The sequence below is a fragment of the Cibotium barometz genome, chromosome 26 (genome assembly GCF_041138505.1).
Source record: "Cibotium barometz isolate CiBa-2024 chromosome 26, ASM4113850v1, whole genome shotgun sequence".
NCBI lineage: Eukaryota > Viridiplantae > Streptophyta > Polypodiopsida > Cyatheales > Cibotiaceae > Cibotium > Cibotium barometz.
Genome location: NC_141071.1, coordinates 23,627,936 through 23,652,300, shown reverse-complemented (window position 1 = coordinate 23,652,300; position 24,365 = coordinate 23,627,936). Strand labels below are relative to the sequence as shown.

At 43.2% G+C, this 24,365-nt stretch overlaps 1 protein-coding gene across 4 annotated transcripts in view; it reads right to left on the bottom strand.

Moving 5' to 3' along the window:
• LOC147623791 (uncharacterized) overlaps window positions 1-23,548 on the bottom strand; it is a 105,811-nt gene extending 82,263 nt beyond the window's left edge. For all 4 annotated transcript variants that reach the window (XM_086820400.1, XM_086820401.1, XM_086820402.1 and 1 more), the window contains exons 1-3: window positions 23,257-23,548; window positions 1,160-1,399; window positions 1,030-1,060 (exon numbers count right to left, since the gene is read on the bottom strand). In XM_086820400.1, coding sequence (XP_086676526.1) covers window positions 1,030-1,060; window positions 1,160-1,399; window positions 23,257-23,406 — 421 coding nt within the window. In that variant the 5' untranslated portion in view covers window positions 23,407-23,548. The remainder of the gene's footprint in view (window positions 1-1,029; window positions 1,061-1,159; window positions 1,400-23,256) is intronic.
• Window positions 23,549-24,365: the final 817 nt, after the last annotated feature.

Genomic DNA, 24,365 nt, shown 5'->3' with positions numbered 1-24,365 from the left:
AGCAAGGGCTCAAGTAGCAAAAACAAGCTCTAAGGTAATTCGACTGGAATCGAATAAGAGATGGATATGGTGAGCCATGAAGTGTTGTAGATCCTCTACTCTTCGGATGCCATCTCTTATTCGACTGGAATCGAATAAGAGATGGATATGGTGAGCCATGAAGTGTTGTAGATCCTCTACTCTTCAGATGCCAAACTCCAAATAAGACCAATGCTCTTGTGCGGCGCCAATCACTCTGCTTGAACACTGGGGGAACCTATGAGTGAAGGCAAGGACTCCTTAGAAACCTCACAAGCGACGGGGATCCATGAGTGAAAGCAAGGACTCCTTGGACAACTTTCACCGCTGGCTTGCAACATCCCAAAAAATCAACCTGTGCTTGCTATGGTCGACTACCCCTGATCGCGAACCAACCATGGATGATGGTCCCCCTAATCCAAGGGTGCCAGTTTGACTATCTGACTCCTGGCCAAAATAACTCTACTCTTGTCCACCACTGTCGGCAGCAACCCCACCAAACAGTTGCTGACAGTGGACCTTGAGGTGTTTATCCACCTCTCTTTCACTTCCTGTAGATCTCCAATCACTTTCAAACACCATTCTGCTTCCTCGGCCTTGAAACCTTTTTTGGTCATTTTAGGAAATTCTTTTGGTTTCTCTTACTCAACATTCGTGCCCACTCTGCAGAGTGGCTCACTATGGAAGTCACTTTGAGTGAGCCATTTAGATAAGAGTTGGATGCCCCTTACAACGCCCCAGATAAGAAACACAGTTGAACTGACAAACAGCAGTCATGCTAACATAATTAAAAATACACATTCACAAGTGCCTCAAATGTCCATGTAATTTGAATTCATGTTTCTCTGATTCCAACATTTGATATGCATGGCTGTGGCCTCTAAAACTCCTCCAGAAACAAACAAACAAAAGATCAAAATCATCCCATATGCATCAAAAACCGTTCAAAAACAAATAGGATGCTTTTGGTGTATAATGAATACATCTAAATCAAGAAGCAGAAATCCATACCTTTCAAGTGCCTAGAAATGATGTCCAAGGTCTGCATTACATCATTTACAAAACAGACAACCATATATGAGCACCACCAAGATTGATTGTAATGTTTTAAGGACTGATATATAACTCAATTAGACCTTACCGCTGACACTTTGATCGTGTCACTTGACGTGAATCGGTGCAGTATGGATACTCTATGAGCTTCCCAGTCAGCTGCAGCAGCTTCAACCTGCTCATCTAGTTTCCCTTTGGATGCTGATTGATGAGATGACCTTGGCAGCAAGCCTCCTGGTGTTGAATCAGCCAAGAAGGGGTCATGAGCACCAATTGCTCTAAGAGGGTCCAAAACAGCATCACCACGGTGCTGCCCCATGGATGCTAACTGTACACAGGCACCACAAATGCTTACTTGGGGACTTCCCAATGAAGCTCAAACTTGACCAAAAACAACTTTTTTAAATGTTATCAGCAATTATATGTACCCATAACATTCCCTGTAAGCACTCAGACCTAAACCTAGGTATGCAGCCCAATTCAACCCTAAATTGCAGATTAATTTCATTAGTACAAAACCACAAACCTAAGCTTCAGAAAAGAGGCTTTCTTCTCCCATACAAGCTTCAGAAAAGAGGCTTTTTTCTCCCATCCATAACAAGCCTTGCACGTTTCCTTATCCTCTAGCCCCTTATTTGGTATTTCCCAATTAATCTCTTGATCTCATGCTCAACTCAGTCCCCCCTTGCCCATTGGTACCATGTGGTCAATGTCTTTGCTAAGATTTCACCCTTTAGGAATTGACCATTAGTACCTTAATTATTGCATATCTAATCACATTGACCATCTCACCCACTGGCCTACCCTCTAGATTCCCTCTTTATGCACCCGCTTCCATGCAAATCTTATCAATACGCAATATGTAGCACTTGCTCACCCTAAGAAATGTTTACGTCCTCGCTAACAGCAACAAAAAATCTTTTCTTTGAATTGCTTATCTTCTCCTAAGTTGACCTTCTATGGCCTATCCCTCGCGTTTGGTCAACACATAAAGAATCTTTCTAGTTCATATGAAAGATTAGGTGGTCATATGATCTCAACAAGGGTTTCATCATCTACCAAATTATCTTCATCACTGACTTTTTGTTCAGCAATTTACATGAAACACTAGATGTACTCTATATCCTTTGGTAGCTTTAGTTCATACACAACCTCACCTGTCTTTTTAAGAACTGTGAATGGACCACACTGCCTAGGAGATAGCTCAGGACATTTGCACGTTTTTGGGAATTCTAAACAATTTGCTACCTTTTTTTAAAAGAGCATCTTTAGTAAATTCTATCCTTTTCTGTTTTAGTCTCCATAACTTCTAGCTTTCTTTATAATGTCTAGAGCTAGCTTAATCATTCAATTCATATCCTCAAAAGTCGTCAGCCATTTGTACCTTCTTCTTCTCTAACACTACTACTACTAGATCTCTAGGTTGAAATTCATCTACAGCCTATATCTAAATGCTTCGCACTGTTATACTGCAAACTCTAATATTGGTATATACTCTTCTAAGTTAGTTCTCTTATTAACCATCTCTGCCTATCTAAATGCTTTGCACTGTTATACTGCAAACTCTAATATTGGTATATACTCTTCTAAGTTAGTTCTCTTATTAACCATCCTTCTGTGAATGTTTAGCTATGCTGATATGCAACTTTGTATCCAGCCTTTGAAAGACACCCCTCGTGACCATCCAACACTCTGACAATACCGGTTGGTAGCCCATAAAGTTTAAACAAACCCTCCACGAATAATTCAGCCAACTAGGGAGTCTTGACATCGTCTTAGTTGGGATAAAATGATACATACAATCAACTACCACCCACAAAGTCATGTTCTCTCTTCGTCTTGGGTAGTCATACAATAAAATCCATTGAGATACTCACCCATCTTGCAAAAGGATTTTCCAATGCTTCTAGTAATCCACCTACTTTGAGACGCTCAACCTTTGTCACCTAACATTTCTAAATGAAAGAAAGCGAAGCAAGTAGAAAACACAGATGTAGGCCCAGGTACAAGACCTGTAAATGCTGGAAACTGATGTTTATTGCTGAAAACTGAGCATGAGGGAAGCCCGTAGGTGCTGTATAATGCTAAGAAGCAGTAGTAGCTGCTAATGACCTCAAGTGAATGCTGAAAAATGAGATAAACTGGAGGAAAGGGAGTCGGCCCTTATATATTCCCCCAGACTTTGTGAGTGAAATCATCCACAAGAAGAAGAAAATATCGAGCCCCGCCAAGAGACTCTACTTCCATAGGTCCTGCAAGATCTGCGTGTATAAGCTCCAGTCTTCGGGTTGCTCGATGAGTGGCCTCCCTGGAAATGCATCTCGATGATGCTTGCCCATCATGCCGGATGAGCAGATGTGTGAGAGACCTGAGCTGAGGTAGTCCGCTGACAACCTGCTTAGAATGGAACTTATGTAAGACAGCAATGGGTACATGACCAAAGCGAGATTGCCACAGATTAGTATCTGCCTCAGAAACCAAAGCTAACACGCGTGAGAAAAGCTGATGAATATGGGAATTAGTGTGAGGGATCTGGGAAGAAAAATTGGTGATCTTGTAGAGACCCCCATCATGGACTCCATTGGCAAAAGCCGAGAGTCTTCCTGTCAATTACTTCGATGACCTCATCATCAAAGAACACACCAAGTCCCTTCTGAGAAGCTTTGTATACTGAAACACATTTTTGGAAATTTGTGGTACATGCAAAACATCATGTAAGGTGGCAGAGGAACCCAAAGAAACATTACCAACACCGGTGACAAGAAGCGAAGAGTTGTCACCGATACGAACTGAAGAAGAGAGAGTCTGGTAGTCCTCCAAGATATGGGCCTGATTGGTCATGTGGACAGAAGCACCACTATCACCAACCCATTCCACCGCTTCAGGTGTGATACTAACCTCTTCAGGAGACGTCATATTTGTGATCACGAGGAATGAATCCTTTGAAGAAGTAAATGAATCTGTGACTGCCATGTATGCAACTTTGGCAAATCCCTCCTCTAAGTACATCCTTTTTTTAGTCTAGGCCAAAAGAAGCTTTTCTTTACAGACATGTAGGTCTTGATGAAACCTGGATGTCCTGCAATAAGGCTGTCATGGGCTTCATTCAAAATTTGACCCTTAGTTCCCTCATCATTTGGGAATGCATAGCATGCTATTATAATACATAATTCCATCATCCAGGCTGTACCCTTGAACTCGGTTCAGCTCCTGAGGAGTTTTGCTTTCCTACATAATTAGGGTAGCAATAGAGCCAAAGAATCTATCCTGCATGATCTTCTCTCTTGCTTCATTAATCAATGGATTTGACACCACTCTGATTGCAAGCAAGGAGGCTTTTCTGCTGAGGGCATCTGCTACCACATTTTCTTTGCCTAGGTGGTACTTGATTTGCCTTTATCTTTGGTGTTGTCCTTGTCAAATGCTATAGAAGCATCCTGGGCTTTATACTTGGCTTTTGCTGCTCGAGAATCATCACGACAAGCAAAGCAGCAAGCCTCAGTATGACCTGTCCGGCCACAATAATCACATTCATTGGTTTTGTCTTGGATTCCTTAGAATCCTATTTACCCTTGCCTTTGCCTTTGTTTTTGTTGTTGTTGGAGTTTCCTTTTCCGCCTTCGCCTTGCCCTTGTCAGAGACAACAAAAGCAAAGTCCGCCGGCTTGCCTTTTGCCGCGAAGCATGCACTTGTCATGGAGATAACTCACGACTTCCTCAAAAGGGGGGAGAGAATCACGGAAATGGGCTGAAAAAAATCAGCAAGTCCTCCTCTCAGGCTATGCACAGCAAGAAGAAAGGGAGGGAGGGTGGGAAGAAAGGGAGGGAGGATGGGAAACTGAAAGGAGAGGAAGAAGATCTCTCCAAGATGTAGATCCATGTCCTCAGCACCTAGAAGAGGGCTTCAGCAATCAGAAAAATCACCAATCTTTGCTGAAAATTCAGAAATACAACAGTCCCAAGTGTCAGATGAAGAAAACGCAGCACTCTTGAGGAAGCCTTTGCTCCCAGAAGAAAACGTAGCACCTTCTACGCTGAAATCTATAGAAAACGCAGCAAACTCTCCAAGCCTCTACTCCAAAACAGAAAACGCAGCTCTCTTCTGCTCACGAGTCAGCGTTTTTCTCTAATACCATGAAAGAAAGTGAAGCAAATAGAAAACACAGATGTAGGCCCAGGTACAAGACCTGTAAATGCTGGAAACTGATGTTTATTGCTGAAAACTGAGCACGAGGGAAGCTCGTAGGTGCTGTACAATGGTAAGAAGCAGTAGCAACTGCTAATGACCTCAAGTGAATGCTGAAAAATGAGATAAACTGCAAGAAAGGGGGTCAGCCCTTGTATATTCCCCCAAGATGCTGGTCGGCCGGCTGTAGCAAGCCGACAGCAAGACAATAGCATAAAATGCTACAAAAATGCCTAAAAATACCCAAAAAATGGTAGAAAAATGCTAAATAATCTCTTCTAAGATATGCCAATGCAAGGCCTCATAAATGGCCAATACAAGCATCTTTTGAGATGCAGTCTACCTTATTGGAGTAGATGACCATCATCCATCTATCTTATACTTCCTCCACTTGAGTCCTTCAACTAGCCTTCATACATCCTCATGAAAAGCTTCTTTATTTGCACCTTCCAATTCAAGTTTATTAGGACTGATATCCACTCTCGAGAGTCAATACTTACCTATAAGGCACCTCATCTTAACCACTTTATAAACCTCAAAGCAAATGGCACCATGCTCACATCTACCGGTACAGGAATGAGTATTTTACCTCTTTTTCTTAAGCATTGTGATCATGTTTAAACCTGTTTAGCATTCACTAATCATGTTTAATCCTGTATATGCATGTGTAAGTTTGTACACATGTGTGGATGCAGATACATGTTTGGTGTGTGTGTGTACATGTGTGTGCATGTTCATGGGCATATATATGTGTTTTTCTCTTACCTTGCTACAGGTGTAGCAGTTTCTCTCTCAAGACTTCTTGTGGGTCAAACCAGTCAGCAGCTAACACGTGGCATTGCCACGTGGCACATGTACAGGCAGGTGACGTGGCTGACTGCAGCTAACACGTGGCGGCTGGCTGCACATAGAGCTGACGTGGCTGCTGGGCTGTCATGGCTGCAAGTGCTGCCACGTAGGCGGCTGGCTGCAAAGGCACGGGCACCAACATAGGCAAGCGGGCGCACACGAGCAAGAGAGAGAGGCGAAGTGATGGGCAGCAGAAGCGAAGGCTGGCTGCCATGTAGGCAGGCAAGCGTACAAGCGAAGGAGAGAAGCTAAATGCAAGGCAACGGGCAGCTAGGAAAAGCACCGGGAAGCCCTAAATGCCCAAGAGAAAAAGATGCGTGGGATTTTCGAAAACGCTAGCGCCACACGTTTATTTATTTTTAATTAAAAAATGAGAGAGAGAAAAAGCTGAAACCGGCCTTTAGAAACTTGACGGGCGGTGAGCACACTTAATCACACTTAAAAACTCTTTACGAACTGGAATAATAAACTTGGAGGAAGAAGAAAAAGAATAAGTGGAGCTAAAGTGCTCCTGCACAAAAGACCAATTGGCCCCAAAGCGTGGTGCCCCCGCAGGTATTTATTTATCACTCGAGGTCGGCGTAGCCCTTGTACAATTCCCGAGAAGATGCCTCCTTGATTCACGTGGAGGAGATCTCCTTCAACTTTCACCCAGTTTGTGTTCTGGGATACAAGAGCCTTGGCCCCCTATTTATACAAGTTTAGGGGTGAAAAGCTATGCTTTTCCCCCTTAGAGAAAAATCTATTACAAGTGTTTTTCCCAAGAAGAAAGAAAAAAAAAACTCTTCGAATAAGGTTCCATTGCCGGGATTCATCGTCAACTTTTTCGACGGGGCGAGCCTATGGTCGACACATTTAATTCTATGGCTGAAACTAGTGCGGAGATGAAGGATTTATCTTCAGAAGAGGATGACTACTTTGAAAAAGATGAGGAAAGCAAGCAAGAATTACCTCCCGATATGCCAGAATTTGAAGATGATGATGCCACCTATGAAGCAAAGATGCAGAGCTTGATGGAGGGATTAATGGAACTCGCGAAGGATTCACCTTTTCCACAAAACTTCAAAGCTGATTCTAAACCACGGAAGCAAGGGTCTGAGAAGAAACCTAAGCCTCGACATTCGGCTCCCATCTACCCAAATTTTCAGCCATACCCCGATTCTTCTTCGTCTTTTCCCCCACCTACCCATGGAAACCCTTTTAATACTTCTCATCCTGGTTACTTTGGCGGAGGCTCTGTCTTTCATTCCATGACGGGTGTACCCAACATGGGCATTGTTGGGTTTTATGCTGTGTATGCACCCAGAGGAGTGCTAGTGATCATCAGTAGGTTACTGGGGCACTTTTTACTTCAGTTAGTGGAGGTTTTTTCCCCCAGTTTAGTTCATTTTCACTTATATGCAGTTTATAAGTGTTTTGGTCCACCCGGCACATTTATGGCCGGTCATGTGAACACTTATCCTTTAGGGGTCACTATCATGTGGCTTGTACTTTACTTTTTCTATCATTGAGATATCTACAGCAGTCGTGTTCACTCTCTCTGCTTGGTTTTCCACGCCTATTTGCTTTCTGTAAACCCTAACCCTAACCCTGTCCTGTCTTCAATTGGTATCAGAGCCTTTGAAGCTTTGCTCAACACCACCCGTACATTTGTTGCTGCTGCCCGTACAGTATACGAACACTCAGTCAAGCGCCGCCTTCAGCATATGCTGCCCGTACACCAAGCCTGCGCCGCCTTCAGCTGTACGTGTGCTCCTCCTGCCCGTGTCTAGTCGCCTCCAGTTGGCCTTCAGCCCGCCGTACACCTGTGCGCCGTCAGATATACTCTGCGCCTGCTGCCCGTACCTGGTCGCCTTCAGTCGGGTACTGCATTAGTCAGCCGCCTATAACTTGAGCGCACGTGTACAGCGCACGTGTACCAGCCACCGTACGCCTACGCCTTCAGCGCCAACAGTACTACAACACGCCGCCTGCAGACCCGACAGTGCCTACTATCACTTGCGCAGCCATACGCCTTCAGCGCTGACTGAACCTGCAGTACTGTGGTCGCCTCAGTATCCGTACTGTACCTGCTTGCTTACAGAGGACTGGTTTCGTAAAGTACCTGCACAGTACAACAGTCTACGAGTACATCAATCAACTCTTATCTCAGCTGGTAAGCATTACAAGTTTTGAGTTTTGGGCATTTTTATTTTTCTCTGTGAAAAATATACAGGCACAACAGGCAGATTTTCTAGCAAGAAAATATACAGATTTTTGCACAGTTTGGGTGCAGCAAATTTGGGCATTTTTGGGGCATTTTGGCATTGTGTACGCCATTTGCTGCTCTACTCAGTCATTGGTGCATTAAGCTGCACATTCAGAGGATTGAGAGTGCAGGCAGATTTGGGTGAACTGTATTCAGTGGAGTACAGTTGTTATCAGGGTTTTTGCTATTGGTTTTTTGGTAAACAGGTACAACATTGTGCGTAAAGCATAATGGCAAATCAACAGCAAAGTGATGTATTCACATATTTGTCTAAGGAAGACAAATTGGATGGCACGAACTACTCCTTATGGAGTTTTATGCTGAAAAATGTGCTTGTGGCAAAAGGTCTTTGGGATTTTGTTAGTGGTGATGAACCACGTCCAGGTCCATTGGCTCCAAAGACTCCTCCCCAAGGGGGTGCTCGTGGACGAGGACAACAGGTACAGGCTCCAGGACAGCCATTGCCTGTTCAGAGAACAAATGCTCAAAAGACATGGGATGCCAGGGATGCACAAGCTTTGTCACTCATTGCATTGTCAGTTCAGAGGTCCATTATACCTCATATTCGTTCAGCTGGCTCTTCACAGAATGCATGGGTGACTTTGGAGCAGATGTATGCTGCTCGTAATGAGGCTAGGATCTCATTTTTGAAAAGAGAGCTGGAAAATCAGAAAATGAATGAAGGAGATGATATGTCTAGCCACTTAAACAAGCTGCAGGATTTGAGAGAGCAACTCATCAATGTGGATGAGATTATTCCTGAGACACAGCTTGTGTCCACCATCTTGCACTCTTTGCCAAGATCTTACTTGGCTTTCCATACCTCTTTGAACCTCAGCATGAGGAATGCTGTTGAACCCCTCAAGTATCAGGAACTTGTTGCTCTCTTACTACAAGAGGAGCAAATGAGGAAGAATATGAATATGAACACAAATGCTGAACAAGCATTTACTACAGGTCAAAAGGGGAAAGGGAAATCTCAGCCAAAGAGTGCAAATCAAAATTCAGGTGATGGTGGTTCTTCACAGGATACCAAGAAAGGTGATGGACAGCCCAAGAAGAAGGGCAAATGTCATTACTGTAAGAAGCCAGGTCACTACATCACGGAATGTAGGAAGAGGATTGCCAAAGAGAAGGCAAAGGAAGCTGGGATGTCTGTTAATGATGCTCCTAAAGCTCCTCCAGAGACTGCTTCTTTTGTTGAGGACAGGGATTACTGTTTTTTTACATGCAGCTATGATGCCTCTTGGTCTTCACAGGCACTCAGTTTGACAGAGCATGCATGTACTTGGTATTTTGATAGTGGTGCCTCAAAGCATATCACATCTCGCAGGGATTTGTTTAGTCATGTGGGCCCTGCCCCTGTTGGCAAAACTGTTCAGTGTGCCAACAATGCTTCATATCCAGTGTGTGGCATTGGGGAGATTCAGCTTACAGCCATTGATGGCTCCATTCTCCGCCTTACAGATGCCTTATATGTACCAGGGATAAAGAAGAATTTGTTGTCCATTTCTTCTTTAGCACATTGTGGAATGCAAGTCCACTTTGATGATGATAAATGCATGGTCAGAGACAAAGCAAATGCCTTGACCTTGATGCTTACTGGTACATTATGTCATGGACTTTATGAGTTGGATGCATTTCAGCCAGTGGATCAGTCTGCTTATCATGCATTCACTCTTACTCCAGCTATGGTTGATGCGGAGTTATGGCATGCTCGCATGGGGCATGTAAATTTTGGTAGTCTTATGCTTATGCAGCGACATAATATGTTTACAGATCTACCTCTCATGGAGAAGCCTCCAGATCACATTTGTGAAGGATGTATTTTGGGAAAAATGCACAGGTTTTCCTTCCCACGTGATCAGGCTCTAAGAGCAACTGCAAAGTTGCAACTTATACACTGATCTTTGTGGTCCCATGCAGACAAAGTCATTAGGTGGTTGCTTTTATTTTGCAACATTTATTGATGACTTCTCTCGTATATGCTGGGTCTATCCTTTGACACAGAAATCACAGGTATATGATGCATTTTTGGCCTTTGTAGCACTTGCTGAGACAGAGTCAGGATGCAAGGTGAAGACTCTCCGTTCTGACCGAGGGGGGGAATATATGTCACATGTGCTGAATTCCTTTCTTAGGAGTAGAGGTATAAAACATCAGTATACTACTCCTTACACTCCACAGCAGAATGGGGTTGCAGAAAGGAAAAATCGGTCACTCATGGAGATGGCCAGATGTATGCTAAAGGCAAAAAGACTACCACATATCTTTTGGGTGGAAGCAGTAATGTGTGCTTGTCATATTTTAAATCGATGTCCCACAAAGGCATTGGTTTCTATTACTCCTTTTGAGGCTTGGCATGGCCGCAAGCCTTCTGTATCGCATTTTCGTATCTTTGGGTGTCTTGCTTATGCACACATACCCAAAGAGTTGAGGAGGAAGCTTGATGATAAAGCCACAAAATGCATTTTTGTTGGGTATAGCCGTGAGAGCAAGGGCTACAGGTTATATGACCCACTATCCAGGAAGATATTCATCAGTCGGGATGTGATTTTTGATGAAAAATCAGAATTATCCATGGCTGGTTATGAGGCAAATCAGGCTGAAAATGATGTGTTTGAAGGTCTACTACCCATGGAGTTTCATTCCACAGTTGGTGATCCAACTCATGAGGGTACTGGACAGCCAGCAAATGATGTAGGTGGTGCAGAAATTCAGCAGCCAAATGAGCCAGAAGCTGAACCAAATATGGGACAGCAGGCACCACAGGTCAGACATATACCTAGATGGTATTTGAGGACATTACAGGACAGCCATTTAGAAGGTCCTCTTGCTGGTCGTACTCGTAGGGAGACAAGGACCAATGAGCATGCACACATCATGGATTTGAATCTGGTTATGGCAGCCAGTTTACAGGATGATGATGAGCCTGATTCATTTGTGGATGCACGAGATAATGTGCATTGGAACAAAGCCATGCAGGATGAAATTGATTCTATTAAAAAGAATCAAACATGGGATTTGGTTGATCTGCCCAAAGGCAAGAAAGCCATTGGTACTAAATGGGTCTATAAGTTGAAAAGACATGCAGATGGATCCATTGACAGGTACAAAGCCCGTCTAGTTGCAAAGGGCTATGCACAGAAGAAGGGCATTGATTATGAGGAGACATTTGCTCCTACATCCCGTATGTCGACAATTAGGTGTGTCATTGCATTGGCTGCACATCGTGGTTGGGTTGTTCACCAGTTGGACATAAAGACTGCATTCCTTCATGGGGACCTCGAGGAGGAAGTTTATGTATTTCAGCCCATGGGATTTGCAGAACATGGTCATGAGGGGAAAGTATGCAGGCTGAAAAAGGCCTTGTATGGTTTGAAACAAGCTCCACGAGCTTGGTATGCAAAAATAGATGCTTTTCTACTCACTCAGGGATTTGTGAACAGTCCATCAGAGACCACTTTGTATGTGAAGAAAGAAGAGACAGATCTGCTGGTCATCAGTCTTTATGTGGATGATCTCTTGCTCATGGGATCAAATGATGACAAAATTGCAGCATTTAAAGAGATACTGCAACAGACATTTGACATGTCTGACTTGGGCCTTGTACATTACTATTTGGGCATACAGTTTGTGCAGGATAACAGAGGCATTGGGTTGTTGCAATCACGTTATGTTGCTAAACTTCTGGAAAAGTTTAAATTTCAGGATTGCAAGCCTATTAGTACTCCTATGGAGCCTGGGATGAAACTGTCACTACAAGATGACAGTGTTTCCTTTGATGCCACTACATATGCTCAGGCTGTTGGGTGCCTCATTTACTTGTGTAATACAAGGCCAGATATTCAGTATGCAGCCTCTCAGTTGAGCAGATTCATGCACAGCCCACGGTTGTCACATTGGCAAGCTGTGAAGCGTGTATTCCGTTATTTGCAGGGTACCTTGTCTCTTGGGTTGCTTTATCCTGAAGGGGGTGACATGCAGTTACATGCTTACAGTGATTCAGATTGGGCTGGTGATTTTGATACCAGACATTCCACTAGTGGGAATTGTTTCTTCCTTGGCGCTTCATGCATTTCTTGGCTAAGCAAGAAACAGACCACAGTGGCCACTTCATCTTGTGAGGCAGAGTACAGAGCAGCCTACACTACTACTGTTGAGTGTGTTTGGCTGCGTCGTCTTATGACTGATATGGATATTTCAGTGGAGGAGCCTACACCTATCTATACTGATAGTCAGAGTGCCATTGCTGTGGCCAGGAATCCCGTGTTTCATGCTCGCACGAAACACATTGAGATTCACTATCATTTTGTTCGGGAGAGACTTCAGGCAGGAGATATCAGTCTGATCTACTGTCCTACAGATCAGAATGTGGCAGACATCTTCACCAAGGCATTACCACGTCCGAAATTTGAAGCATTCCGCAATGCTTTGAATTTATTTCCTTTTGGTGGATGATGTACAGTGATCACATATCACTCCAGGGGGGTTTGTTGGGTTTTATGCTGTGTATGCACCCAGAGGAGTGCTAGTGATCATCAGTAGGTTACTGGGGCACTTTTTACTTCAGTTAGTGGAGGTTTTTTCCCCCAGTTTAGTTCATTTTCACTTATATGCAGTTTATAAGTGTTTTGGTCCACCCGGCACATTTATGGCCGGTCATGTGAACACTTATCCTTTAGGGGTCACTATCATGTGGCTTGTACTTTACTTTTTCTATCATTGAGATATCTACAGCAGTCGTGTTCACTGTCTCTGCTTGGTTTTCCACGCCTATTTGCTTTCTGTAAACCCTAACCCTAACCCTGTCCTGTCTTCAGGCATGACAGGGAGCTATGGTATGCAACCAGGTATGCATGGAGGTATGTATGGAGGTATGCCAAGAGGTATGTATGGAACTTGTGGTGGTGGCGGCGGAAGTGCTTTTGGTATCCCTAGTATGGGAGGTGGTATGATGGGCATGGGATCTAATGCTGTGGGCAATTCTTTTCTCAAACCACATCCATATGATAATCTTGTTCAAGGCGAGAAGCCAAAAGATTATAAAGAGGGTGGTGATGCAGTAAAGTTTGATACTTTTAGTGGTGCAAAGGATCATTTCAAGGCTCTCACCTTCATTCAATAATTTGATGCGGCATTTTCTGGTGGTAACTTCACAGAGGCATCTAAGGTACGGAAGGCAGCTTCTTTCCTAAAGGGAAATGCTCTTCAATGGTGGTCGACACTTCTTCATCAGGGAATAGCACCTAGCACTTGGTGGAGTTCAAGCAAATCTTCTCTTCTTTATGGTTGACACCGACTTTTGAGGTGGATGTTATGACAGCTTGGCATCGATTAGATTCCAAAGATTGTAGCAATCTGGAAGAATAGAAATTTTGGGATGCTTTGCTACCGGTCACATCCTTTAGGCCCGTGTCACTGGTTGAGGAGGTAGAGACATATTGCTGTGGGTTACCCAAGGAGCTTCGTGATTATTGCATTAAAACAAAGGTCATCAATATGACTCGGATGATAGAAAATACTCAGACTGGATATGCCATGCTTACTGGCCAGATGTCAGGATTTAAGGATCAACGTCTCTTCTCAAAGAAGGCATTTAAAGAGGCAAAGGAGTCAAAGGACAACAAAGACACTGAACCGCGAGAGAAGGGGCAATCCAAGAAAAGGAAATTTCAACCCTTACCGCAGAGAACAAATGAAGAAAAGAAAGAACTTATAGCTGCCAACAAATGTTTCTCTTGTGGAGAAGAGGGACATTGGTACTATAGGTGTCCGAAGAAAGCACTTAAAAACGCAGATGACTCACAGGAAGAGCCTAAAGCAAAGAAACAGAAACCATCGTGCTGGACTAGTACCTGACTTAATAGGGTTAAAGCAAGGGGATGCAGCTTCAAAGTTGTGCAGAGCATGGGGAAGACTTCAAGATCAGGAAGTTTTGATCTTTTTCGATCTTGGGGCTCGTGCAAACTTCATCACCCCCGTGCTTGCGGCAAAGTTGGGCATCAAACCAGAGGAGATGGGTGTGTTGCATGAAACTACTTTGGCTTGTCTTGGACATTCAGTTGAGGTTACACCGATCATTGAGAAACTGCGTCTCAGTGTGTAGACTTACACGGACAGAGAGGATGATTTCTACATTATGCCGTTGAAGGGTTGTGATGTTTTGTTGGGTATGCCTTGGTGCCATAAAGTTAAAGCGGTAGTAGATACTTTCAATAGGAAAATTTCTCTCACTCACAAGAATAAGGAACACACTCTTGACGTAAAGCTTAAAGGGGAATCAATTCCTGTTGTATCAGCCTCGACCATTTCTCGTTTAATAAAGAAACACCTTTCTGTTTACTTAGTGTTTGTTAAAGAGAATCAAGATGCCACAGATTCCAACCTGTCTGAGTTGGACAAGGAAAGAATGGATTTTCTAAAAAGTTTTCAAGATTGTTTTTCAGAGGCTTTGCCAGGGGAGTTGCCGCCTACTAGGCCTGAGGATTATGGTAGAAGTTCACCACCGAATAAGCCACCCTATAGGGTGCGTGCAGCCCAACAAGAAGAGATTATGAGCCAAGTCTTGGATCTATTGGACAAAGGGTTGATTCAGCCGAGCTCTTCACCTTATTGTTCACCAATGCTTTTGGTACAAAAGAAAGATGGTTCTTGGCGGATATGCATTGGTTACAGGGCACTGAATAAGATTACCATCAAGAACAGATTCCCTATACAACGAATCGATGATATCTTGGATCGGTTACAAGGAGAGCAGCTTACTTCAGTCGCATTGATCTGAAGAGTGGATATCATCAAATTCGCATCAGGCCAGAAGATGTGCACAAGACAGCTTTCAAGACAACTTTTGGACTTTATGAGTTTTTGGTCATGCCTTTTGGTCTTACAAATGCTCCAGCGACTTTCAACAGGATGATGGATCGAATTTTCCGACCACACCGTGCTTTTGTGGACACCTTCTTTGATGATATGATTGTGTTTTCTCATTCAGAGAAGGAGCATCAGGAGCATTTGACCAAAGTGTTTGAGGAACTCAGAAAGCATAGATTGGTTGTCAACGGAAAGAAGAGTTAATTTTTCATGCAGGAGATTCACTTTCACATAGTGTCTAAGGATGGCGTCAGGATGGATCTAGCGAAAATTGAAGCAATAAAGAATTGGCCAGATTTGCAGACTATACATGATGTGAGAAGTTTTCTTAGGACATTGTTCATATTACAGGAGGTTTATCCGATTCTTTGCAGAAATTGCTTCACCTTTACATCACCTGACCAAAAAGGATGTAAAATTTCGATGGACAGAGAAGGAAGTGGATGCTTTCAACAAGCTTAAGGAAAAGCTAACCACTGGTCCAGTTTTGGTTTTACCAGATCTACATAAACCTTTTGTGGTATAGCGTGATGCATGCGGGAATAGCATTGGAGCTGTTCTTATGCAGGATGGACATGTTATTGCTTATGAGAGTAGAACTTTGTCACCAGCAGAAAGGAATCTACAAGTGTATGAGAAGGAGCTTCTTGCGGTTATTCATGCTCTTTCTACTTGGAAGCATTACCTTCTTGGGGCTGATTTCATTGTTCAAAGTGATCATCAGACTCTTCGATACTTCCTTACTCAAACGAAGCTCTCAGAGAAGCATATGAGATGGGCAAACTTTTTATCCATGTTTCACTTTTAGATTGTTCATGTGGATGGCAAAAAGAATGTGGTTGCGGATGCCTTGTCTAGGAAACCACATGTGGCTGCCGTCTCTATTATCTTTCATCATGAACTTGATGATATGCGAGAAAAGTATGCTCATGACGCAGATTTTGAGCGGATCTTTGATCATTTGACTGAAGGAGAGCGAGTTGATCATTATTCTCTCAAGGAAGGATTTTTGATGATGCATGACAAATTGTCACATCTCAGTTGAGGCAGAAGGTTTTGACAAAGTCCCATGCTCCGCCTTATGCAGGCCATCGTGGTATTGAGGCTACAGTAAAAGCTTTGGAGGCATTCTTCTATTGGCCTAGTATGCGCAAGGATCCTGATGCTTTTCTTCGTGATTGTATCATTTGTCAAAAGGTGAAGTATGACCGTCAAAAGACACCTGGGTTGACTTCATCCTTTGCTTATTCCAGATAGACCGTGGGAGAGTATTGCTATGGATTTTATCTTTAATCTTCCTAGGACAAAGGGTGGGAATGATGGCATCTGGACTATCGTGGATCGTTTCAGCAAGCAGGCCCATTTCATTCCAGTCAAGAAGAAGATTAATGCAGAGCAAATGGTGAGGATATTTTTGACAAATATATTTAAGTACCATGCGATGCCCACATCTATTGTCAATGACCGAGATCCTTGAATGACGAGTTTATTTTGGAGAGCATTGTTCAATAACATGAAGACTTCTTTGAAGTTCTCATCGTCTTTTCATCCACAAACAGATGGGCAATCAGAAATTGCAAACTCAGTTGTATTGGATCTTCTAAAGTGTTATGTTTCGGATCATAAGGAGCAGTGGGAAAAGTATCTTCCTTTGGTGGAGTTTGCTTACAACAACACCATTCACACTTGGACAGGAAAGGCACCTTTCGAGATTGTGGAAGGCGGGAAGAAAGTACCTCCGATCCTGCATACAAAAGATAAGATCTTCGAGGCAGATCGTTTTGTGGAGAATATGGATGAGGCTTACAAGAAAGATGGCTCTTCAAAGGACTCAAGAGAAACAGAGGAAAGCAGCGAACCTTCACCGTCGATTGTTGGTTTTTGATTTGGGTGATTGGGTGCTTTTGAGATTTGAGAAGGCTAGACTCAGGAAAATGAAGGGTAAACGGTACTTATATCCTAAAATGAAGGGTAAACGGTACTTATATCCTAAAAGATAATGTTGTATGAATCCGGTTGGCGCAGGAAGTTCATTACAACAAATGTATGATGGTAGCGGAACGAAAAGACCTTAAGTCTTACGTTTTTTAACAGCCCCATGGGTCTTGAGGATGTTCCTTCTGCCATTTTGACAATTAGATCTGCTCTTTCCAATTTTGGTTTACCCCAATTTTTCCAACATCGTTTGGTGATAATGCTCACCCCCGCTCCTCCATCCAGGATAGCCATTGCTTGGTATCCGTTATGGTGAATTGGGATCGTAGCATTTGTATCATCGCTCTCATAATACCGGCCCAGTTGATTGACAGGTATTTTGATGAATCTGGGAGTTCCCTCATTCTCCTACACTAGGTTTTCCTCTGCTACTAAAGGTGACTGAGCCTCCTTTGTAGTGGATATTGGGTTTAATCTTCCCTCTACCCAGTCCTTGATATCTGCCCATAATGCTAGCGTATTGCATAACAATGGTCCCAGCGGCATTTTGACAGTGGTGGACAATATGATTGCGAGACTACCTATGTCTCTAGACTCCCTGGCAAGTTAGGGTTCCTCCCATGTGTATGTCGCATATTCAACCCTAGGAAATGAATGGATAGACAAATCTTGCTCTGCTTCCTCAAACATTCTTGCCATGAGGTCACTGTGAGTCTCTTCCTCAGATCCTTCTAGAATTGGAGTAGACACATCAAATTTCCTTTCCTTTATATCAGCTCGTTTCTTGGATGCACTATATCCCTAGCCCTGTTAGCCCTTAATTTGGCTTCGTGATTTCGTTGGCACTCCTCAACCAGGGCCTTAGCTTCTTTAAGCTTCCTTATTTCTTCGTCAACGTTTGGATATTTCCCAATCCCCTTAGGGGTTGTTGGTCTCTCCTTTGCAATTTCTTGGCTGTGCCCATCCTGTTTCAGCACTTGGTCGTCTCCTTCCTTTGATTAGGTGGATCCGCCGTCCGGTATCAATGGTATCTTCTTCGGATATATCCTGAATTGTGACCATAGTATCACCTCTACCCACTTTCTTCACTCTTCTCCTTCTCCCAGTTTTAGAGGTTACAACATCTATTGGATTTTTCCCTTTGCCCACTTGTTTTGCTTGCACTCGTGTCAAGACACTCAATGGCATGATATTTCCAGATTGCACACTTAGTCCTGATAGTGGTATGGTTAGAAGTGGAAGTAGAACCACTGGTGCGATATGGACAGTCTTTGACCAAATGATCAACCCCACACTAAACACAGGAAAGTGTTGGCAGATGTTGGTCGGTGTTGTCAAGGGCTAGGCATGGCCAACATTAGCCACATTCTTATAAGGACACTCTGCTATTCGATGAGGTCCATTACAACCAAAACATTGTATTGGCCCCCTTCTCATAGTTGAGTTTATATCTTTACCTTTCCATTGTACCATGGTTTGAAACACTAGCATTGGCATGTTGTTTTGTAAGACATAAAACTCTGGCTTCTCGTAGTAATCATTATTGATTTCTACCTCACGCATGACTTTCTCCTCATCCAAGGGCTCCTCAATCAACACCTGGTTAACTTTAGCCTGTGGTGGTTGTGGTGTGGCAGAATAGGTGGCGGCAAAGGCGACATGTTCTACATTCGGAACATCCCTCTTGCTAAGTAGGATGGGTTTGGCTGCCCTGCAGCAGCCACAGCAGGTTGCACTGGTGGTGCTGGTAAGGCTAGCGGCACTCTGGGTGCCGGCAATTGTGCTAAGGGCTGGACCCTCGAATATCTGCACATGGCAATGTCATGGTTTCCTAATCTCACACAGTGAGCAAAATAAAGTAATTGCCTTAGTCTTAAGTGAGGGCATTCGGTGCTCGTGTGATTTTGTCTGCAAATAGAGCACCAAATCAACTCTCTCCAAGGATAGAGATAAGCATTCCCTAATGCTTCTCTTCCATCCCTGGCCTTTAATTTCTCCAGCATGGCATTACTTAGCTCTTCCACTGTCATATTTCCAACTTGCTTGCTCTTAGTTCCTGTGCCTTGGTGACTTGAGATTCGCGATGTTGCCGCTACTGAAGCTACCTTGGCATCTTTTGGTTGTGGCAACTTAAGCATTTTATCCTCATATTCGATTGCTAGCTTACAGTACGTATTTCGAGCAGCCAGTCGGGCTAAAACTAGATAATCATGCATCTTATGATCCCGGACTCCTCTTCGGCAGCAAGACAGTAACTGATCATCAATTAGCCTTTCCCTCAACTTGCATCTTGAATTCAAGTACTTGAGCCGAGATACGTAATCTCGCATAGACTCGTTTTCTTTCTGCTTGATATTGTGGAGCTGAGCCACATGACTCCATCTGTCACCACTTCAAGCAAAGCTTGGTATGAACACATTCTTAAGCCTAGTGAAGTTGACTTTATCGTATGGCTTTAAGGTTCGGTACCATTGGTGAGCCTTTCCTTCTAGGGTCAGCCAAAAAGCATGGATCATGGTTATATCACTCACTAGTCCACAGGTTTCACAGGTTGACTCAAAGACCTCTATATGCTAGATCGGTTCCCCATCACCCGAGAACTTTTGCACAAGCTTAGGAATGATATGTGGCTTCATTTGGGATGGTCTGAAGTCCAAGGCGGTGCCTTGTTCCCTAACCATACCTCGGCCCATTTCCACGGTCATATTTAGCAGATCCGCCCTTGTGACTACGTTCAGATCTGCGTTTGGATCCACAATTAGTCTTCGAGGAGCTACTCCTCCCCTACCTAGAACTCTTCCTCTTCCTGCATTGATTCTTCTATTTAATTTGGGTCTATGGCTAGAACCGGCCAACTCCTCATCGCCTGGCTCATTATTAGCGGCTTCAACCCACCTTTGTAGCTCCATGCCTTGCAAGAATATGAGATCATCGATCGTTTCTTGTATATCATCTCTTGTATAGAGACGATCCTCACCTTTTGCAGATACCCTAGGTAAATTGTCCTCCTCTTCTTACGTCTCAAGGCCTTCGTCCACCCTTGATTCCTCGTTGATGGGTTCTAGAGTTGGTATTTCTCCTTCTGTTATTCCCATCCACATGCTATCAGTGGCATTTCTAGATGTTTCGGGTTCTTTGCCACGAGATCGAAAGGACTTACATTCTCCATTTCTCTCTGTTCTACCCTTGTTCTTCGAGTATCGAGCTCTTGTTTTTTTAAGCTCAATAACCGCAATTGCCGCTCTGCCTCAACCCTCAAGTCTATTTCAATTTCCTCTGATGTGGGGAAGAAGACTTGTGTCCTAGCACCACTTTCCTTATCCCTTCTAACCCTGGGAGTCGTCCCATTGATCCTCACTATATTAGAATGCCTGGAACTAGAAGGTTAGGTTGGTAATTCTAATCTTAGACCGTATTTTGCGCTGGTTGACGAAACCATGCCGGCAAATTGCACTTCATCTTCCGTGCCTTGTTGGCGACCAAAAAATCCCCTGGCTATATCAAAGATTCCGTTGGATCTAACAGGGAAAGATGGTTTTTCTTCCTCTCCAAGCCCAGAGAATCTTAGCCCTTCTTCCATGGACTCTTCGTTACTTGTATCAACGGTGGTCACATTCCTCCAAGCTGAAATACTCAATTGAGTGCTCGCTGAGCGGCCTAAACCAACAATCCTTTGGTAGGAAGAACCTGGGTGGTTTGATGCACTATCGTCGGGAGTAAGGTCGTCTCCAATGAGTTTATCGGACCTCAAGTACATGAGAGGGTATTTCGACAGGCGAGATCACTCCTTCGATTGTTTCAACTAGTTTTCTGCCAAGCTGTCTTTCCTGGTCGTGAAATAATAAATATCTGTGGAACCGCAAGAATTGGTTCACGTCGTGAAGTAGCAGGAAGCAATTCACGCCGTGAAGTCGCAGGCAATGATTCACATCGTGAACTATTTCTCACGCTGCAGCAACTGATGTTTCACGTTTTAATTTTTTACTCAAAATTACTTTAATTTGAGTCGGATAGATCCAATGGTGCAATTAGAGTACCTCTCTTACCGTTGGTCCGACAATCCTTAATTCGTGAACTCGCAGTCCGTGAGAGCTTAACTTGTGAACTGCTAACACGTGAAGTGTTAAGGCATGAAGTTTTAACCCATGAAGTAGCAGGCAATAGTTCACGCCGTGAAACAAAAAAAGGTTCACGTCGTGAAACATTTCACTGCTATTTCACGTGATAAGATTCTTTAGTTTCGTTGTGTCATATGTATCAGGATAAGGTGCCCTATTTTTAGGAAGGTAGTCCCGAAAATCCTAGCGATGATTGCGGAAGACGTTTCATGTCGTGAAGTAACAATATATGGTTCCCGCTGTGAACTGTTTTCTGCACTCACGTGTTTAGCTACCGCGTCAACATAATGATGTTTTTGGAGTGTAATTTTCTTATCCAATTAATCTAGAATGGTTGTGCTAAGGATTATAAATGCAATGCAAGTTATGAACACAACCAATGAATCTTTATTTTTATAATTTTTGTGAATTTTTGAAAAAAACAAAAAAGCAAAGTGTCACCCCTGCTAGCTCACAGTAGCAAGATTGGTGACGAAAACATCAAAATTGAAAGAAAAAACCAGTATAGCTTTTCTCTAGACTCTCCCAAGTACTCACCTACACTTTCAACACACGATTTTCTACAATTCCTTCTCTACTATTCAAACCTTATCTACACAATTTCTTCGTATTGCACATTCCAAACGCAAAGGCAATGATGAATCTTGCATAGTGGGAGCTAAAGCTCTAAAAGAGTGGAAGAAACAAAGATGTTTCCCCGACAACGGCGCCAAAAATGTTATGGCTTACCCAAACCCCCCTCGAAACACATCCAACAAGAGATTACCTAGTGAACCGCAACTATCATAAGGATCTTTCCAATGAACAAGGTCGTAATCCTTGAGGTCTCCAAGCTCTACAACTCCTTGAGAAGCAATTTCACCGCGCCTCCCGCGAGCGCGTTCACACTCCCGTGTTGCGCTACATGTACTCATCCTTCCTCTCACGGTTCACCTCACTTCACTCACACACACTCACTAGCATGCATTAGAAAGAGAGATTAGCAAGAGCAAGACTCTATTGTACAATGGGAGAAATCTTCGTATTATAAAAGATATTCACTTATATACATGGCCATAAGCGTTCACACTCACTTAAACTATAGCCAACCGGACACTTGAAGCTCATAAAAGGCCTAATGCTATTACAATGACTCATCTCATAATATATACATGAAGTACACCACTTGGAACTTCATCCTAACTTACTACCACACTCTTGAAGCAGGAATCGCCATAAGTATTTCGTCGGACCATTACGGACGCATGTCCAAGTTGTAGATTTGAACACCATTGTTTCATATCTTGAATGTATGACCTTTTGGTGTATCTACCTTGACTCCTTGATGTAAGATAATGGCGGTAGCTCTTGTTAACCCTAAAAATGGATTAACTACCAAGATCTTTTGGCTTTTACATCCAAGTAATACAACAAGCACATGCCTTCATATCACCAACCACATGCTTCCATGTCACCAACCACAACCGTTATACTCCAACAACACAAGTATCCCCTCTCTTGCTCCTGTCCACCCGTCTCCCATTGTTTTTCACAGCCACGAAAATGCTAGTGTCAGACGCAAGAAGCAAACTCTCAATGCCTCAGCTTGGTCGGTTCCTGGTTAACTACAAAGTCTTCGGATACACCAAGAAATTCCCTTCCAAGGCATTTCACCTTTTTCATCAAAGTTGGAATTAGACAAATTTGTGGCAAGGGCATTCTTTTTTATTGGAAACGCTGTGTGTATGAAGCTACTACAATCAGTTTAACTGACTGGGATGCCTAGAGCATGGCTCTCTAAATAGCCTCTATAGACCCTGTATAAACAGACCACAGTTACTCCTGAAAAACCTACAGAGTGGTACACAAAATACCATACAAACTCAGCCCAGTGTAGTTATCCTTGTATCCCATGTATCCAGAGACATTGATAAAAAAAGTTGCGTCGTAGATTACTAGAATTATCTTGATCGTGTGAGAAATGGGTGAATTCTGTACCTCGAGTGGAGAGGTGATAGTGGTGGAGGCACTGTGTTGTCGTTGTAGCGATGGTGAAGGGGTGGAACTGAGCGGATGCTGGTGGACGCGTTGCCTGGGTAGACAAGAGGAGGCCTCTTCCTCTGCGTAGCTTCGCACTCTGAACCTCATTGTTTGCTGCAGCCTCCTGTGCCCTTGCGACGTCAAGGGGCAAGTACGATGTTGCTACGAACACTCCCTCTCTCTTTCCATCACACACACACACACATGCATGCACAATGTGTGTATATATATATATGTATACACACATCCTACATGTGAGTTTGTTTTTGTATGTATACTCTCTTTCTTAGAGAGAGAGAGAGAGAGTATATGTGCACAAGGTTAAGACTTAGGAGTACTCATGTCTAGAATACTACCAAACATTTGCCTTGTGGGCCACACAATTTTCTTGCCTCAGATACATAAACTCGAGCAAACTCGTGAGGGAGTAAAGAAGGTTCGAGGACACTCCTCATAGCTTTTTTCAAAAATTTTGGGCACCACTCCGAGCTAAAGAGTCACTTAATGAGGAGGAGACACACAATGGCACCCAACTAGATCATACCTTGAGAGATCTCCAACCCAAGGAGTCATGACCTCAAATAACTAACTACATCTAGATGCCCACAACCCCACTAAAAAGAGAGTCACCCATCCCCCAACAAAGGTGAAGTTCTATTTGTCTTTTTAACCCCACTGCCTTGACAAAGATTGCACCTAAAACTTTAAGAGGCACACGTGGCCAAAGCCCACTAGACTAGTCAAACATATGCTTTATTATATTAACCCACCTATTTGCTATATCTTTGTTATTATAGTTCTTGGAGATGCTCTTTCTATGCATCTATCCATACACATATTACATTTTTGATCTTTGGTCTCTTGTAGACATTAATAAATCTTTCTTTCATTCATTCTTTCTAAATTCTTTGTAGCTTTTTTACTTTTAAGGTAGTATCATTTATGCTTCTATTGACATTATGTGCATTTTTTGGAATTTGGTTTTTTGCATCCTAAAACCTTATTTTTTGTTTAAATTTTATTCCCTAAAATTGAGGCTTGATCTTCCAACTCAGGGAGGAACCTAG